This window comes from Dromiciops gliroides, chromosome 4, assembly GCF_019393635.1.
Source record: "Dromiciops gliroides isolate mDroGli1 chromosome 4, mDroGli1.pri, whole genome shotgun sequence".
NCBI lineage: Eukaryota > Metazoa > Chordata > Mammalia > Microbiotheria > Microbiotheriidae > Dromiciops > Dromiciops gliroides.
In genome coordinates this window covers 103,887,243-103,901,320 of record NC_057864.1, presented here as the reverse complement: position 1 = coordinate 103,901,320, position 14,078 = coordinate 103,887,243, and the positions used below count along the sequence as shown (strand labels likewise).

At 44.9% G+C, this 14,078-nt stretch overlaps 1 protein-coding gene across 3 annotated transcripts in view; it reads right to left on the bottom strand.

Moving 5' to 3' along the window:
* The window catches only part of CNTN2 (contactin 2), a 55,909-nt gene that overhangs the window by 26,936 nt on the left and 14,895 nt on the right, over positions 1–14,078 (bottom strand). For all 3 annotated transcript variants that reach the window (XM_044002840.1, XM_044002839.1, XM_044002841.1), the window contains exons 2-4: positions 9,302–9,447; positions 990–1,134; positions 598–773 (exon numbers count right to left, since the gene is read on the bottom strand). In XM_044002840.1, the coding sequence (XP_043858775.1) occupies positions 598–773; positions 990–1,134; positions 9,302–9,447 (467 nt within the window). The remainder of the gene's footprint in view (positions 1–597; positions 774–989; positions 1,135–9,301; positions 9,448–14,078) is intronic.

The following is a 14,078-nucleotide window of genomic DNA, read 5'->3' as shown; positions in this document are numbered from 1 at the left end:
ATTTTACTCTTTGACTGACCTCATTCCCTACTTGGTGAGAATTAGTGAAGAAAAGATTATTTCCTGTACCTGAAGCTAGTTTAGACTTGAATCCTATTCTGGGGTTTCTCACCTATAGGTGGACAGGAGGGAAGGGAAAAGAATTTACCTAGACTGGGCATCAAAAAGAAGATAATACTTAATCCCAAGGATGCAATCATAATAACAGCTTCCTTTTGAAATTTTGCAAATACCTTTACATATATTATCTCATTTTATCATCATAACAACCTTGTGATAGGTGCTATTATTATCCCCATTTTACAGATGAGGAAACTGAGGCTGAGAGAGGCTCATCAATTTGCTCAGGATCACAGAATTAAACCCAGAGCCAAGATTTAAACCCAGCTCTTCTGACTCCAAGGTCAAGTGTTCTATTCCCCTCAAGGTGACATTTTGGGGGCAGCTGGCCTTCACTTTATACTCCAGAGCACTGATTCTGCTGACAAATAAGGCTGGTCCTAATGAGCACAGCCTATTCCAAAGCAGTGTCATGCCAATATCACCTCTCTGAATGCCTATAGTCTCTCCTCTCTCCCTTAGAACTGCAAGACTTACAGCCAAAGCGGAGTACAGCCTCTCTGCTGACCACGGTGCCCACTGGGTTGGAGGCCAGGCACTGGTACACACCAGCATCCCTGGACTTGGTGGGGTTCATGATGACCAGGTTTCCTCCAACCAGCTGGTAGTGGGGATCCTGCTCCAGCTTCATCTCAGTGCCATTCATCTTCCATCTGTTGATAATGGAGAAGAGAAGGGATGGGTGTCTAGTTCTGAGCCAGGGGTCATTTTGGCTGCAGGAAACAGGCTGGTTATGGAGCCCTAAGGGGCTCTGTGACTTGGAATTGGTGCAATTCTCATGCATGGGGTTTGGGATTGGTTTTAAAGGGGAGAATGTGCCCACTGCCTGGAACTATTGCTGGCCCAAGCCCAGAAGCAGGGTGTCTCACCTGTATGTAGCTGGAGGGCTTGCCCGGGCACGGCAGGCCAGAGCTATCTTCTCTTCTGATGACTCCTCAGGGAACAAGGAACTGACAGGCTGGTCTTCAAAGATAGGCCCAAAGATGGCAGGAGAGCCCTGGGCTGGATTCCAAGCTGGGTATGTGGAAGAGTAATCACAAAGGCTTAAGTTTGGAGCCAAAACTCATTTCTCCAGATGAGGCTCACCTGGTCTGAGAGATTTTGGTTCCACCTAAAGAACAGATTCCTAGTAAATGGAGAATGAGTCACCCCAGGATCCCAGGAGATTTTCAGTCCTTGACCATTTGTCAGGGAGCATAGGATCACTGATCTTGAGCAGTCCTCTGAGACCAACCTGCTCACTTGAAAGATAAGGAAACTGAGCTCCAAGGAAGTAAGCGACTTGCTCAAGGTCATACAGACAATGAACATTAAAGAAGGAACTGAACCCAGACTTTGTGTTGTTTTCAGTCTATTAAGATAGAAAGGATTCCTGTTCAGATACAGTTTGGATAAAGCATTCTCTGAGATGTGTGTGTGTGTGTGTGTGTGTGTGTGTGTGTGAGAGAGAGAGAGAGAGAGAGATTCAGAGACAGAAATAGAGAGATGGAGACAGATATAGAGAGAGACAGATAGACTGTAAGGGAGGAGTCAGGATTTTGGACTTTGGGTGAGCAGCAGAGGCAGATTTCTGAACATTTACATATAAATCATTGTTGCAAAACACCAATAATACTAGCTTACACACACATACACACACACACACACACACACACACACATACCACTTTGCAGTTACAAAAGCACTTTCTTAGGGCAGCTGGGTGGCACAGCGGATAGAGCACCGGCCCTGGAGTCAGGAGTACCTGAGTTCAAATCCAGCTTCAGACACTTAACACTTATTAGCTGTGTGACCCTGGGCAAGTCACTTAACCCCAACTGCCTCACTAAAAAACAAAACAAAACAAAAAACAAAAGCACTTTCTTCACTTGAGTCGAATAATGAGCTATGGTATAATAGAATGAGTACTTCCCATTCCCATTTCACAAATGAGGCGATTGAGGGTCAGACTAGTTAAGCCTCCAGAATGATACAACTAGCAAGGACTAAAACTCATCATAGTACCGCAGAATTGCAGAGTTTGAACGGGCTTCAAGGACTCCAATCCCTAGTCTAATCCCTCCCTGGACACACCCCTCTGCAGCATGACTGCCGGGTGGCCATCCAGCCTTTGCTTGAAGACCCCTCTCCTGAGGAGAAGCCCACTGCTGCCTCCTGGGGCAGTCCATTCTGCCCCTGAGTGGCTCCAATTGTCAGCAAGGTTTTTCTTACATCAGATCTGCTTGCCTCTTTGTAACTTCTACCCATTACTACTTACTCCTTCCTTCCATTCTGCAGGGCCAAGCAGATTAAGTCTAATCCTTCTTCCGTGTGACAGGCCTTCAAATACTTGATGACAGTTATTGGGTCCTCATAAATCTTCTCTTTTCTAGTATCAAAAGGACTTTAGGATAATGAATAACTAAAGACTGAATTAGAGTTCTACTAGCATTTAGCTACATGACTCTGGACAAATTCAAGTCAACAAACACTGATGAAATACCTACTTTGTGAATTTTTTACACCTGTGGAATTATAAGTTTGGGCCTAAAACCCCGGAGTTTATGAGTCAGGCCTTGTGCTGGGTGCTGGAGATAGAAATACCAAAATTAGGGGGCAGTTAGGTGGGGCAGTGGATTAAAGCACCAACTCTGGATTCAGGAGGACCTGAGTTCAAGTCCAGCCTCAGACACTTGACAGTTACTAACTGTGTGACCCTGGGAAAGTCACTTAACCCCCAGTGCCCTGTAAAAAAAAAACAAAAAAGAAATACCAAAATTAAATGGTCCTTGGCCTTAAGGAACTTATAAAGAAAGAGACCTGGGAGATGAGTTAGTAGCTATATTTATGAAGCGCCTATTCTGGGCCAGGCATCATGTTGAGAGCTTTGCAGTTATTCCATTGGATCTTCACAACAACCTTGGGAAGTGGGTGCTATTATGGTCTTCTTCATTTTACAAGTGAGGAAACTGAGGCAAACAGGTTAGATGACTTGCCCAGGGTGACACAGCTAGTGAGTTTCTGAGGTCCTCTTGTAGGAGGTGGCACTTCACTGGACCTTTGAAGGAAAATTAAGATTCTATGAGAAGATGAGGAAATAGTGTCTTCCAGACAGACACGAGGCCCCACTTGTGCAAAGGGATGTTGTTTGGGTATGGGGAACAGCTAGCAAGCTCTTGAGGAAGGTGGCGTCAGAGTGCACAGAGTACTGGTCCTGGAGTGGGAAAGACCTGATTTCAAATTTTGCTATAGAGACTTTCTAACTGTGTGACCCTGGGCAAGTAATTTAACTGCTGTTTTGGTTTCCTCAACTGTAAAATGGAGATAATAACCATATATCTATCTCAAAGGAAGGTTGTAAAGAGCAAATGAGATAATATTTGTAAAGCACACACTTGGCCCATAGTAGGTGTCACAGTGGATAGAGTACTTGGCCTGAAATCAGGAAGATTCATCTTCTCAAATTGAAATCTAGCCTTAAACACTACTAGCTGTGTGACCCTGGGCAAGTCACTTAACATTGCTTGCCTCAGTTTCCTCATCTGTAAAATGAGCTGGAGAAGGAAATGGAAAACCATGCCAGCATCTTTGCCAAAAAAATCCCAAATGGGGTTGTGAAGTCAGACATGACTGAATAGACACACACGGGCACATAATAGATGCAATATAACTCTTTATTCCCTTCTCCTTCCCTTCTTCTACCCTTTTGACTGTAACAGAAAGTGTATGGAGAAGGGGAAGGTAGCACAGCATATTGTATAGGCCACTGCACTTAGCATTAGAAAGACTCAAATCCTCTTTCAGATACTTCCTGGCTGTGTGACTCTGGGGATGTCACTTAAGGTCTCTGTGCTTCAGTTTACCTCATAAAATAAGAGGGTTGGTCTTGATGGTCTCTTAGGTTCCATCTAGCTCTAAACCTATGATCTGATAAATACCATAAGACTAGAAAGGGAGGTGGGAGCTAGTCTTAAATGCTAGGCTGAGGATTTTGTGTTTTAAAAATCATTTGATCTCTCTGGGCCTGTTTCCTCTTTGTTCAAATGAGAGTTGAACTAGACAATCAAAAAAAAAATTACCAGACTAGATTTTTGCTCTGGTCAAGTTTTGAAGGTGAAGTGGAATGGCGTAGTGGATAGAGATGACCATAAAACAGGAAACAGGAAGACCTGAGTTCAAATTCTACTTCTAGCACATACTATCTGTGTGACCCTTAGGAAGTCACTTATGTCAACCTCACTTAGAATTGAGAGCCACTAAACCCTACTTAAGGATCACAGCAGGCTGCCTATTGACTTAGAAAACCCCATATTAACATTATCTATGTTCCATGATATTTTTATTTATTTTGTTAAATATTTCCCAATGACATTTTAACCTGATTCAGGACACAGAGAGAGTGTTGTGATTGATTGCCTGTTTGACACCTCTGTCCCACAGGCTTCCTACCCCTCCCCTCATCACTTCTCCCCTGTTTTTTAAATAGATAAAAGAAATTTCCTACAGGCCTTATTCTCCATCACCTCCCTTCTTCCCCATATCACCCCCCCCCAATTTTTCATTGCTTCTTTTTCTGATTCTAAGTCCAGTGCTTGTTCTCCCTATGGCCATGAATATGATGCCAATGGATGCGATATTTGCAAAGTAAAAGTCAGTTCCCCAGCACTGTTATAGCTCTGGTCTTCACCCGGATGTGATGTCAGGAAGACCCGAGTTCTAATTCTGATTCAGACACCTACTAGCTGTGTGGCTTTGGCCAAATCACTGAACCTTCCTCAGTTTCCTTATATATAAAATAGATACAAAGTTATTGTGAGGCTCAAATGAGCTAGTAGATGGAAAGTGCCTCGTAAGCTTTTAAGAGCTGTGAAGCCACAGAATCGACTCTTTCCAATTGTGATGCTGGAGAAGAAGGCTTTTGAAAGTCCCTTGGACAGCAAGGAGATTAGATCAGTCAATACTTAAAGAAATTAATTCAGGCTATTCATTGGAAGGTCAAATACTGACACTGAAGCTGAAATACTTTGGACACATGATCAGAAGATGGGACTTATTGGAAAAGTCCCTGATACTGGGAAAGATTGAAGGCAAAAGGAGAAGAGGACAGCAGAGGATGAAATGGATGGATTGTGTCACAGAAGACAACAAACGTGAGCTTGGACACACTCTGGGAGATAGTGCAGGATAAAAGGGCCTGGTGTGCTGTGGTCCTCAGGGTGACAAAGAGTTGGACATGGTTGAAGAAACAGCCAGAAGAGCCATATAAATGCAACTACAGCAACGATTATTATTATGAATATTTATTTAATATTAAAATGTTGGTAATAAATGATAGCAAATTCCAGCTAAAAGAAAAGGTTCCTCATGGAACAGGAGCAAGCAGAGTGTCCTGGGATCAGGGAGGAGCCAACTCACAATCCAGGAGTCCTGTCTCTTCTATAGCAGGGCTCTCTCCACTCTATATTGTTGTTTGGTTGTTTCAGCCGTGTCCCACTCTTCATGACCCCCTACTCTGTATTTGTACCTTTCAATTGAGTCATTTGCCTTTCCAGCCATTCAGCCTGGGCTGCCTCTCTCTCCCCTTGTGCGAAGACCCCTTCTTCCCCGCCCCTGCACTTCACCATCATCAAGGGGAGTGTGGAGGCGGCTCCACTAATTGGCTCCCACCCCTCAGAGCAGCTGGTTTCAATGCCTCCTTGATGGCTGATGGGGGAAGGGGGATCCCTATTAACCAATTAATGTTCCCCCCTCCCAGCCCATATCCAGCTGTCAACCCGACTCCAGGGGTGTGGGGCCAGGCTCCCTACTCTCTTGCAGCTGAGACCTAGCCCTGGTCCCTTGGGGAAGAGGGGGGCAGCTGTTTAGTAGCTCTTAGAAGAAGGAAAGAGCCCCTGAAACACTCTCCCCCAGCACTTGCTGGGCTGTAGAGCTGGGAGACATGACTCAATCTCCCAGGCTGGAGAGCACAGCTTAATCCCGAGTTAATGACCGTGGCCCAGGGCAGGGAAGAGGCTGCCCCAGGCCGGAGATGGGGAGAAGTCATGGGGGAAAGGGAGGTCTGTCAGGCTGCTGAAAGCATCCTAGAATAATAACTATACTCGGTCTCCAAGGATCTGTGGGGGGTCAATGGTTATTAATAGGGTTGGGCTGGGCTGGGGGAGGGGAGGGGAGCGGAGAGCACTGATGCTTCAGCTTTCTCTATGAAGTATCTTATTTGCCGTCTCATGCACACATACACCCAATGTGCTGGCACATACGTGCACAGAACACACACATGTGTATACACATTTGTACAAGCTGCATGCACACACATGCTTTCACAGTCACTGTACACAAGTACACTCATATGTACACACGTATACAGACACCTGAACATGCATTTCTTTTCCAATACTCATGAACACTGAGGGTCTGTGAGTTCATCAGTGTGGCAGCTCCTTTCAGCGATTTAGGCAGATCAGAAGCCATTTACAAATGGGTAGTCAATCTTAGAAGACAAGCCATGTAGAACAGTAAACAGAGATAGGGCACTAGAACATGATGCTTATTGGGTCTGAGCCTGGGCAAGTCCCTTAAACTTTCAGTGTCCCGGCAGCTCTCTAAGATTGACTTGTGGAACACTTGCCAATCAGCATCGGTAGAGGGAATTTCCTTGTTGGGAATTCTCTATACTGCAGAAATCCTAGGTCTGGTCCACAATAAAAAGTCTTCGAAAGTGGTTGGAAGCTAGGAAGTGCAGTGGATAGGGCACCCCTTCACCTGGAACCAGGAAGACCTGGGTTCAAATTTGACCTTAGACACTGACTAGTTGTGTGACCCTGGGGAAATCACTTTAACCATCAGCTTGTCTCAGTTGTAAAATGGGGATAATAATAATAATAATAATGATGATGATGATGATGATGATGATGATGATAATACAACCTACCTGCCAACAAGGTTGTTGTGAGGATAAAGTGAAATAATATTCATAAAAAGCTTTGCTAATCTTAACAAATTGGCTAAAATAAATGTTGGCTCTTTGTATTATTACCACATATACACCTTCACACACTTACATGTGTTCACACTTACATACACATGCCGATTGGTATCATTTTATATATTTATATATGTGTAGATATACATATCTACACACTTACTTTCCTTCTCACATATTCACAGTACATATAACCATACCTACTTAGACATTCATACACACCCTTTGTATACATACATACCTTTCTACTTCTAACACACATAATGCTCACACTTATGCACTCCGTATACACGCTGCATGTTCTTCCTAAACTCCAGAATCCTAGTGTGGTTTTCTGTACTCTCTTCATCTGCTGTGTCCTCCATTCTGCCCTTCCCTATTTCATCCTGTAACTCATTCACAGCTATCCCTGGCAGCCTCCAGCAGGCCTCTACTATACTTATACATAGATTGGAGCTCTCAACCTCAACTGCAGTCAATGAAAGCTTCAGGGATATGAGAGGATGAGGTATGGGGAATCTATAGACAGGGAGCAAGTCCTTATTTATGACCTGATCTATCTGGGAGATGATGCTGGGAGAGCCCAGGCAGGATTTCCACTCCCCCCACCCCCACTCATACAGGTTAGAGAAGACAGACAAGATTGCTGGTGCCACCTTCCCTGGTAACACCCAAAGTTGTGAGATCTGGGAATGGCTTAAGAAGACAAGCAAAGGTCATATTCTTTCTGTGTCTCTGAGTCCAATGAGGGTCAATAGAGAGCCCTAGCAATGAAGGTATTACCTTGCAGGTGGAATGTGGCTGAACATGGCCGAATACCTTGAGATGCTCAGTTCCAAAGCCCTACTGTTGTCCCCACGGCCAAGGAGGCAGCCAAGGAACCCAATGGTTCTCTCTTGAAAATCTCTGACAGCCCCCTCCATTCCTGCATGTGAAGCTCCTCCTTCCCAGTTGAGCCTTGAACTGGATGGAGCTCAAAGGTAGGATTAAGAGCCCAGTTACCAGCCCTTATGAGCTCCCACCCTAGCTGTTCTTGGGATAGGAAGCAGAGGAGGATGGGGAACGCTGAGAACTCCTACAGATTTGGGTCAGTCTCCTTTCTTTCCTTACTGACTAACTCTAGTTGTTGAGCTTGTCTGGGATATGTGGAAAAGTAATGAGATATGCAGAAAACATACCAATCACTTCCCTTCTGGGGAAAGGAAGTAGGCAGGTACAATACAAAATGAAAGAGCCCTACCTGATGTGATATCTAACTAGCCTTGGGAGGGGTCAAGAGACCTCTACCCTAGAGTGGGGGAGGAGGAACTAGTAGACAGAGGACCATAGGAGTTGAAGAATATTTCCCACCTCTCTCCTTTTCTTTTTCCTGGAGGAATTCTGGTGCACCTTGGCAATGTAGGCAAGGACCATTTCTAACCTCCTGACAGAGAATGAGATTTTACACTGGATCTGTAGGGGTACCTTGGCTTGGCTCTCTCATGAAGGCCTTCCTTCTAGCTTCACTATCTCTCATTATAACAGGACATAAGGGAAAACATTCCAGGAATTGGGGCTTCTCCTGTGGGTTCAGAGACAAGGTATCTTACTTTCCACATCTCTTCTTAGAGCAATTCACCACCAGAGAGCCCAGCTTAGTGCCCCAGGTGCCCTCTACCCCTCCTTCCCTTCCTAGGCTCCTTTCCCATCCTGCTTAAAATTCGTACACTATCTCGGGTGAAAAAATTTTTATCCTCTATGGCTTAGATAGTTCATTACCCAGCTATGCCTCGGCTTTTCCTAGACTCAAATCTTCACATTTCCATATGTTGCCCCTAATTATTCATCAAGAGGCATTGTCCTCCAGGACCAAATTTCTTCCCCCAATCTTTTGGATCTTAGCAGCTTTTTGGTTTTGTTCTGGTTCTTTCCCCCTCCCCTCCCCACTAGGGATGCGGTAAATTCTAATGGCTAGGGCGGCAACCAGGATGTCTAGATTCTAACCCTTAAGTGGGTTACTTAACCTCTAAGGTTAAATCACTTAACCTTTCTAGGTTTCCAGCTATAAAGGGGAAGATCCTCACTCCTTATCTCATAGCGAAGACAAGAAAGCAGATAAGATCATAGACAACAGAGGGCTTTGGAAAGAAAGGTGCTATAGGACTGCACATTTAGAGAGAGAATATCATCATTGTTGACATTATTGATACTATCTTTACTCAGAGCAGAGATGAAATCTCTTACCTGAAAAAAAGAGCATGGCTAAGGATGCCATCAGCAGCTGCTCGGGGATCCCCATGGCCAGTCTGAGAATGGGGAGCTGGAGATTGGAGGGTAGCAAACCTTGGCCAAGGAGAGAAGAGGTATTGGGACCAGAGGAGGAGAAGGACCTGAGAGAAAGAGGGAAAACAAACAGAGATGAATGAGTCGAGGAGCAGTTGTAGCCTTTGCACTCGCTTGTGCCCACAGCCCCTCCTCACCCCTCTTACTGGTTGAGAATGGGGAATTGGGGAGGGAGAAATAGCTTCATTAATGCTTCCCCTTCAGAGGAGGGGGAGAAAGCAGGAATCGCTGTAGCACTAAGCCTCCCTGGGAATCCCAGGGGAAGGTGCTTGGGCTATTACCAAGTAGCTCCTTCCTGGACTGAGTGCCTTAGTACATGTCTCCTGGGTGTCTGGGCCCTTCCCCCACTCCTCCTTCCCTCCATCTCCCCCCCTTTCCCCCTCTGTTCCCTCTTCCCTCTTTCTCTTTCCCAAGGCAGGGGATCCTCCCTCTCTCAAATTCCACTGACTGGCTGGCTGGTCATGAAGTCTATGGTTCACCTGAAGAAAGGAGGCTCACCCATCACCCTCTCCTTTGCTCTAGCCCTCTGAACCCTTGGGTGGGGGGAATTCACACCTGTGTATAAGGAAAGGGTCCCATTCAGTTGCAGACTTCCTCTGAGACAGTGTCCCAGACCTCAGTTGCCCCCTAACATTAAGACCCCCTTGGAGAGCTGCATTAATGCTTTCAGGCCCCAGGTTAAGACAGGCTTTGTTTTTCTTGTAGCAGGGATGGGTTACATCAAACCATTCACATCCCCTCACCCAGGTCCTCTTATGACCAGCAGCAACATTTATGAGACGCCTGCCTCGCCTGACCCCTTATGACCAACAGTGCACATTTGTGAGACAGTTGTCTGCAGAGCTAGCCCTCTTGTGACCGATATCATACATGTGTGAGATGGCCGCTGGACTTTGCCCTCTTGTGCCGACTGCTCACAACTGTAGGGCAGCTAGCTGCCTGAAGCTAAGGATCAGCTTCTTGTGGACTCCAAGAAACTAGAATGAACTGTCCTCTACAGAAATCAAAGCGGTAACCTCCAACTCATTTGTTCCACTTTCTAACTTGCTGAATGGTGAGCTCAGAGGATCTTGACAGAACCTAGGAAGAGTTTAAGGTCCAAGGGGCTTCACTGCCAGTACATGCTGAGAGACTCTTCACTTATGATATTAAATTCTGGAACAGAGAACACATTTCTCAAGATAAGGGGATCCTGAGGAACAGAACCTTCCGTCCACAGGCCAAGGTTTGACTTGAATATAAAAAAGGGGGAACCACAGGACTCAACATTCTGTCTAGTCTCACACATCCAAGAAGAATCTAGAAATCCTGGGAGTCAGGGTGACAACCTTGGAGTCCCCCTTGATCTTCCACATCTGGGCCTGGGGCTTCAGGGAAAGCCTCAGCAGTTGAAAATCCACATGAAATCCCAGATTGGAATTTTAGCCAATCCTAAATCCCATCCCATCCCAGATGTTCTCACTATGAGCATTGTGAACAGGTTTGAGTTTCTCCACCTTCTATGCCTTGCCAGACTTCCTTAGGGGATGGGATGCTGCTAAGCAAAGGGAGAGTAGTTAGGACACCAGAGTTGTAGTCCCAGCTCTGCTGCTAATCAGCTCTATGCCTTGAGCAGGTTTTTTGTTGTTTTTTGAAACTACCCAAGCCATCAGGTTCCTCATGTTAAGATGAAGGAGTTGGAAGTTCTCTAAAGTCCTTTCTAGCTCTGACACTTTATGAGGGAGAGCAGTAAAGTTGTCTAGAAAGTCCTAGGCACCCGGATAAATGAAAGTCAGTTATCGATGAGTCCCGGAGGCTCATTATACTTAAGGTAAGGTGAGGGAGGTTCCTGAAGAAGAAGAATGCAATTTCATTCCAGGAAATCTCCTTTTTCTCTGTTCTTTTTCTAGGTGCCCCTCGGAGGAGGCACACATTCAGCCCTCATTTTTCCAACCCCCTCTAGACCCTTTGACTACGTCCTCAGCATATGCAGCCCCAGCTGTGCCCTGATGGAACCTTGGGGGAAGCCTGGGGCGGGCAGGAAGGATGTAAAAAGGACAGGGACTGGGAGGAGGGGAGATGGTGTTGTTACACAGAGCAGATGGGAGCTCCCAGCTTCACCTTGTCGAGAATGGTCCAGGTGTTCCACCCCCCCGCCCCCCACTGCCTTCAGTTTACAGAGTAAAGAAATGCCCAAGGCAGAAAGAGAGGCAAACTTATATAACTGTCTTCATCAAATTTTTCTTATTTTCTAATAGTCCCGAACTTCAGATTGAATCCCTAAACATTAGCACTAGAAGAGACTTTAGGGATCACCTAGTCTAATCCCTTTGTTTTTATTTAAATCTTTTTTTAAAAAAAAGTCAATAGTATTTTATTTTTCCAATTACATGCAAAAATAGTTATTGACATTCATTTTAAGAGAAGATTTTGAATTCCAATTTTTTTTCTCCCTCCCTCCCTACTCTTCCCCTTCCCCAAGACAGCAAGAAATCTGATATAGGTTATGCATATGCAATCATGTTAAACATCTTTCCACCTTAGTCATGTTGTGAAAGAAGAATCAGAACAAAAGAATCCCTTCATTTTTGGGGGGTGGGGGTGGGGCAATGAGGGTTAAGTGACTTGCCCAGGGTCACACAGCTAGTAAGTGTCAAGTCTGAGGCTGGATTTGAACTCAGGTCCTCTTGAATCCGGGTCCAGTGCTTTATCCACTGTGCCACCTAGCTGCCCCCCAAATCCCTTCATTTTTACAAATGGGGAGACTGAGGCCTCAGGAGGGGCAATAATTTGGCCAAACGAATCCAGTAAATTAACATACTGGAACCTCAGTCTTTCCTGCTGGTGTGGATTTCCTCATTGAGATTAAGGGAGGGGGCAGCTAGGTGGCGCAGTGGATAAAGCAGTGGCCTTGGATTCAGGAGGACCTGAGTTCAAATCTGACCTCAGACACTTGACACTTTACTAGCTGTGTGACCCTGGGCAAGTCACTTAACCCCAATTGTCTCACCACACACACACACACACACAAAAGTTAACTAGAGATTAAGGGAGGAAGCAATTATGTTTTTCATTTGGTGAGGAGAGCTGGGGATATCTAGCAGGGATGGGGAGTAGGGTTGGGTAGTGGCAAAGACTGACTCAATGGATATGGGGTTCTTAGACTCTTCCTTGTCAAGAAGATCTGACAACACCTGGGACTCCCTTCCCCACCTGGCTTATTTTTTATTTTACAACCAGTCCCTGGACCACACCTGAAGGTGATTCTGAGTTACAATATTCAGGCCTAACCATTAGATACAAGATTACACATACCTCCCTCCATACACCCTCACAATTTCATTCCCACATGAGTACACACACATACTAGAATTATAAATGCCAACATCCCACCATTATCTAGCTCCAGCCTACCTTTCCAGGCATACTGCACACTACTCACCATTAGGGATTCTATAGTTGTGGCCAAATTGGCTTAGTTGCTATTTCCTGTATAAGACATTTCAACTCCAGTCTTTATGCCTTTGCATTGGCTATACCTCCTTCCTGGAATGCCCTCCCTCATAACTTCTGCATCTTAGAATGCCTAACTTCCTTCAGTCTCATTTCAAGGGACATTTCTGCATGACATCTATCTTGATCCCTCAGTTGTTAATGTCCTTCCTTCACTTTACAATGACTTTATATTAACTTTGTATATATTTTACATTTCTCTTTGTCTGTGTTGTTTCTCCCCTAAGCTACTTCGGGTCTGATACTATTTAATTTCTGTCTTTGAATCCTGAGTGGCTAATATAGTTCCTGGCAGGCATATAGTCAGCACTTTAAAAATGTTTGTTTAATGTTATGTGTTTGCGGGGGGTGTCAATGGAAATGGGGACAATTGAGAGGTTTGGGCCGCTCTGGAGAGCTTTCTGGCCTAGGGTGCCCAGTAAATAAGTGGTTTGCTCTGTACAAAATTTCCAGGGAAAATCTTGGCTTGAATGGTCAGGCCATCTGCAGAGGAGCAGCCCATGCCTGGAGATGATGTCACTGAAACAATGGCCAGCTTGCCCATAGGCCCAGCTGGTGGCCTGGCCAGTGCTTACAAATGGTTCATGTGTTTAAGGAGCCAGCAGCACCATCTTCCTAGCAACCTCCCCCCCTCCAGTTTGAAGTGGGGAGCAAAAGCAGGAAACCGGATTTTATTTCCCCTTTTCATTCTCCATACAATCAATCACCCGAATATCATCTACTTTTATGAATAATTATAACAATCATAATAATAGCTAACATTTATATAAAGCTTTAAGCTCTGCAAGCACTTTACATATATTATCTCATTTGATCAACAAATTACCAGGGCTCCTGAATTATCCAAACTCAAGGATCATCTCCAAAGTTCATTTAATCAAGGACTCTATCACACACATTCACATAGAATTTAAAAATTTACAAAGTGCTTTTTTCACAGATACTGCAATGTAGGTATCTAGTGCTTATTATGTAAGCACTTTAAGTCTTTCCAAGCACTTTACAAACACTTCATTTTATCCTCACAAGAACCCTGGGATGAAAAAATAGAAGAAAAAAATTTTAAAAAATCAAATTGTGCTGTAAGAAACGATAAGCAGGAGGAGTTCAGAGAAACCTGGAGGGTTTTGTGTGGGCTGATGATGAGTGAGATGAGCAGAACCAGAAGAACATTGTACACAGTATC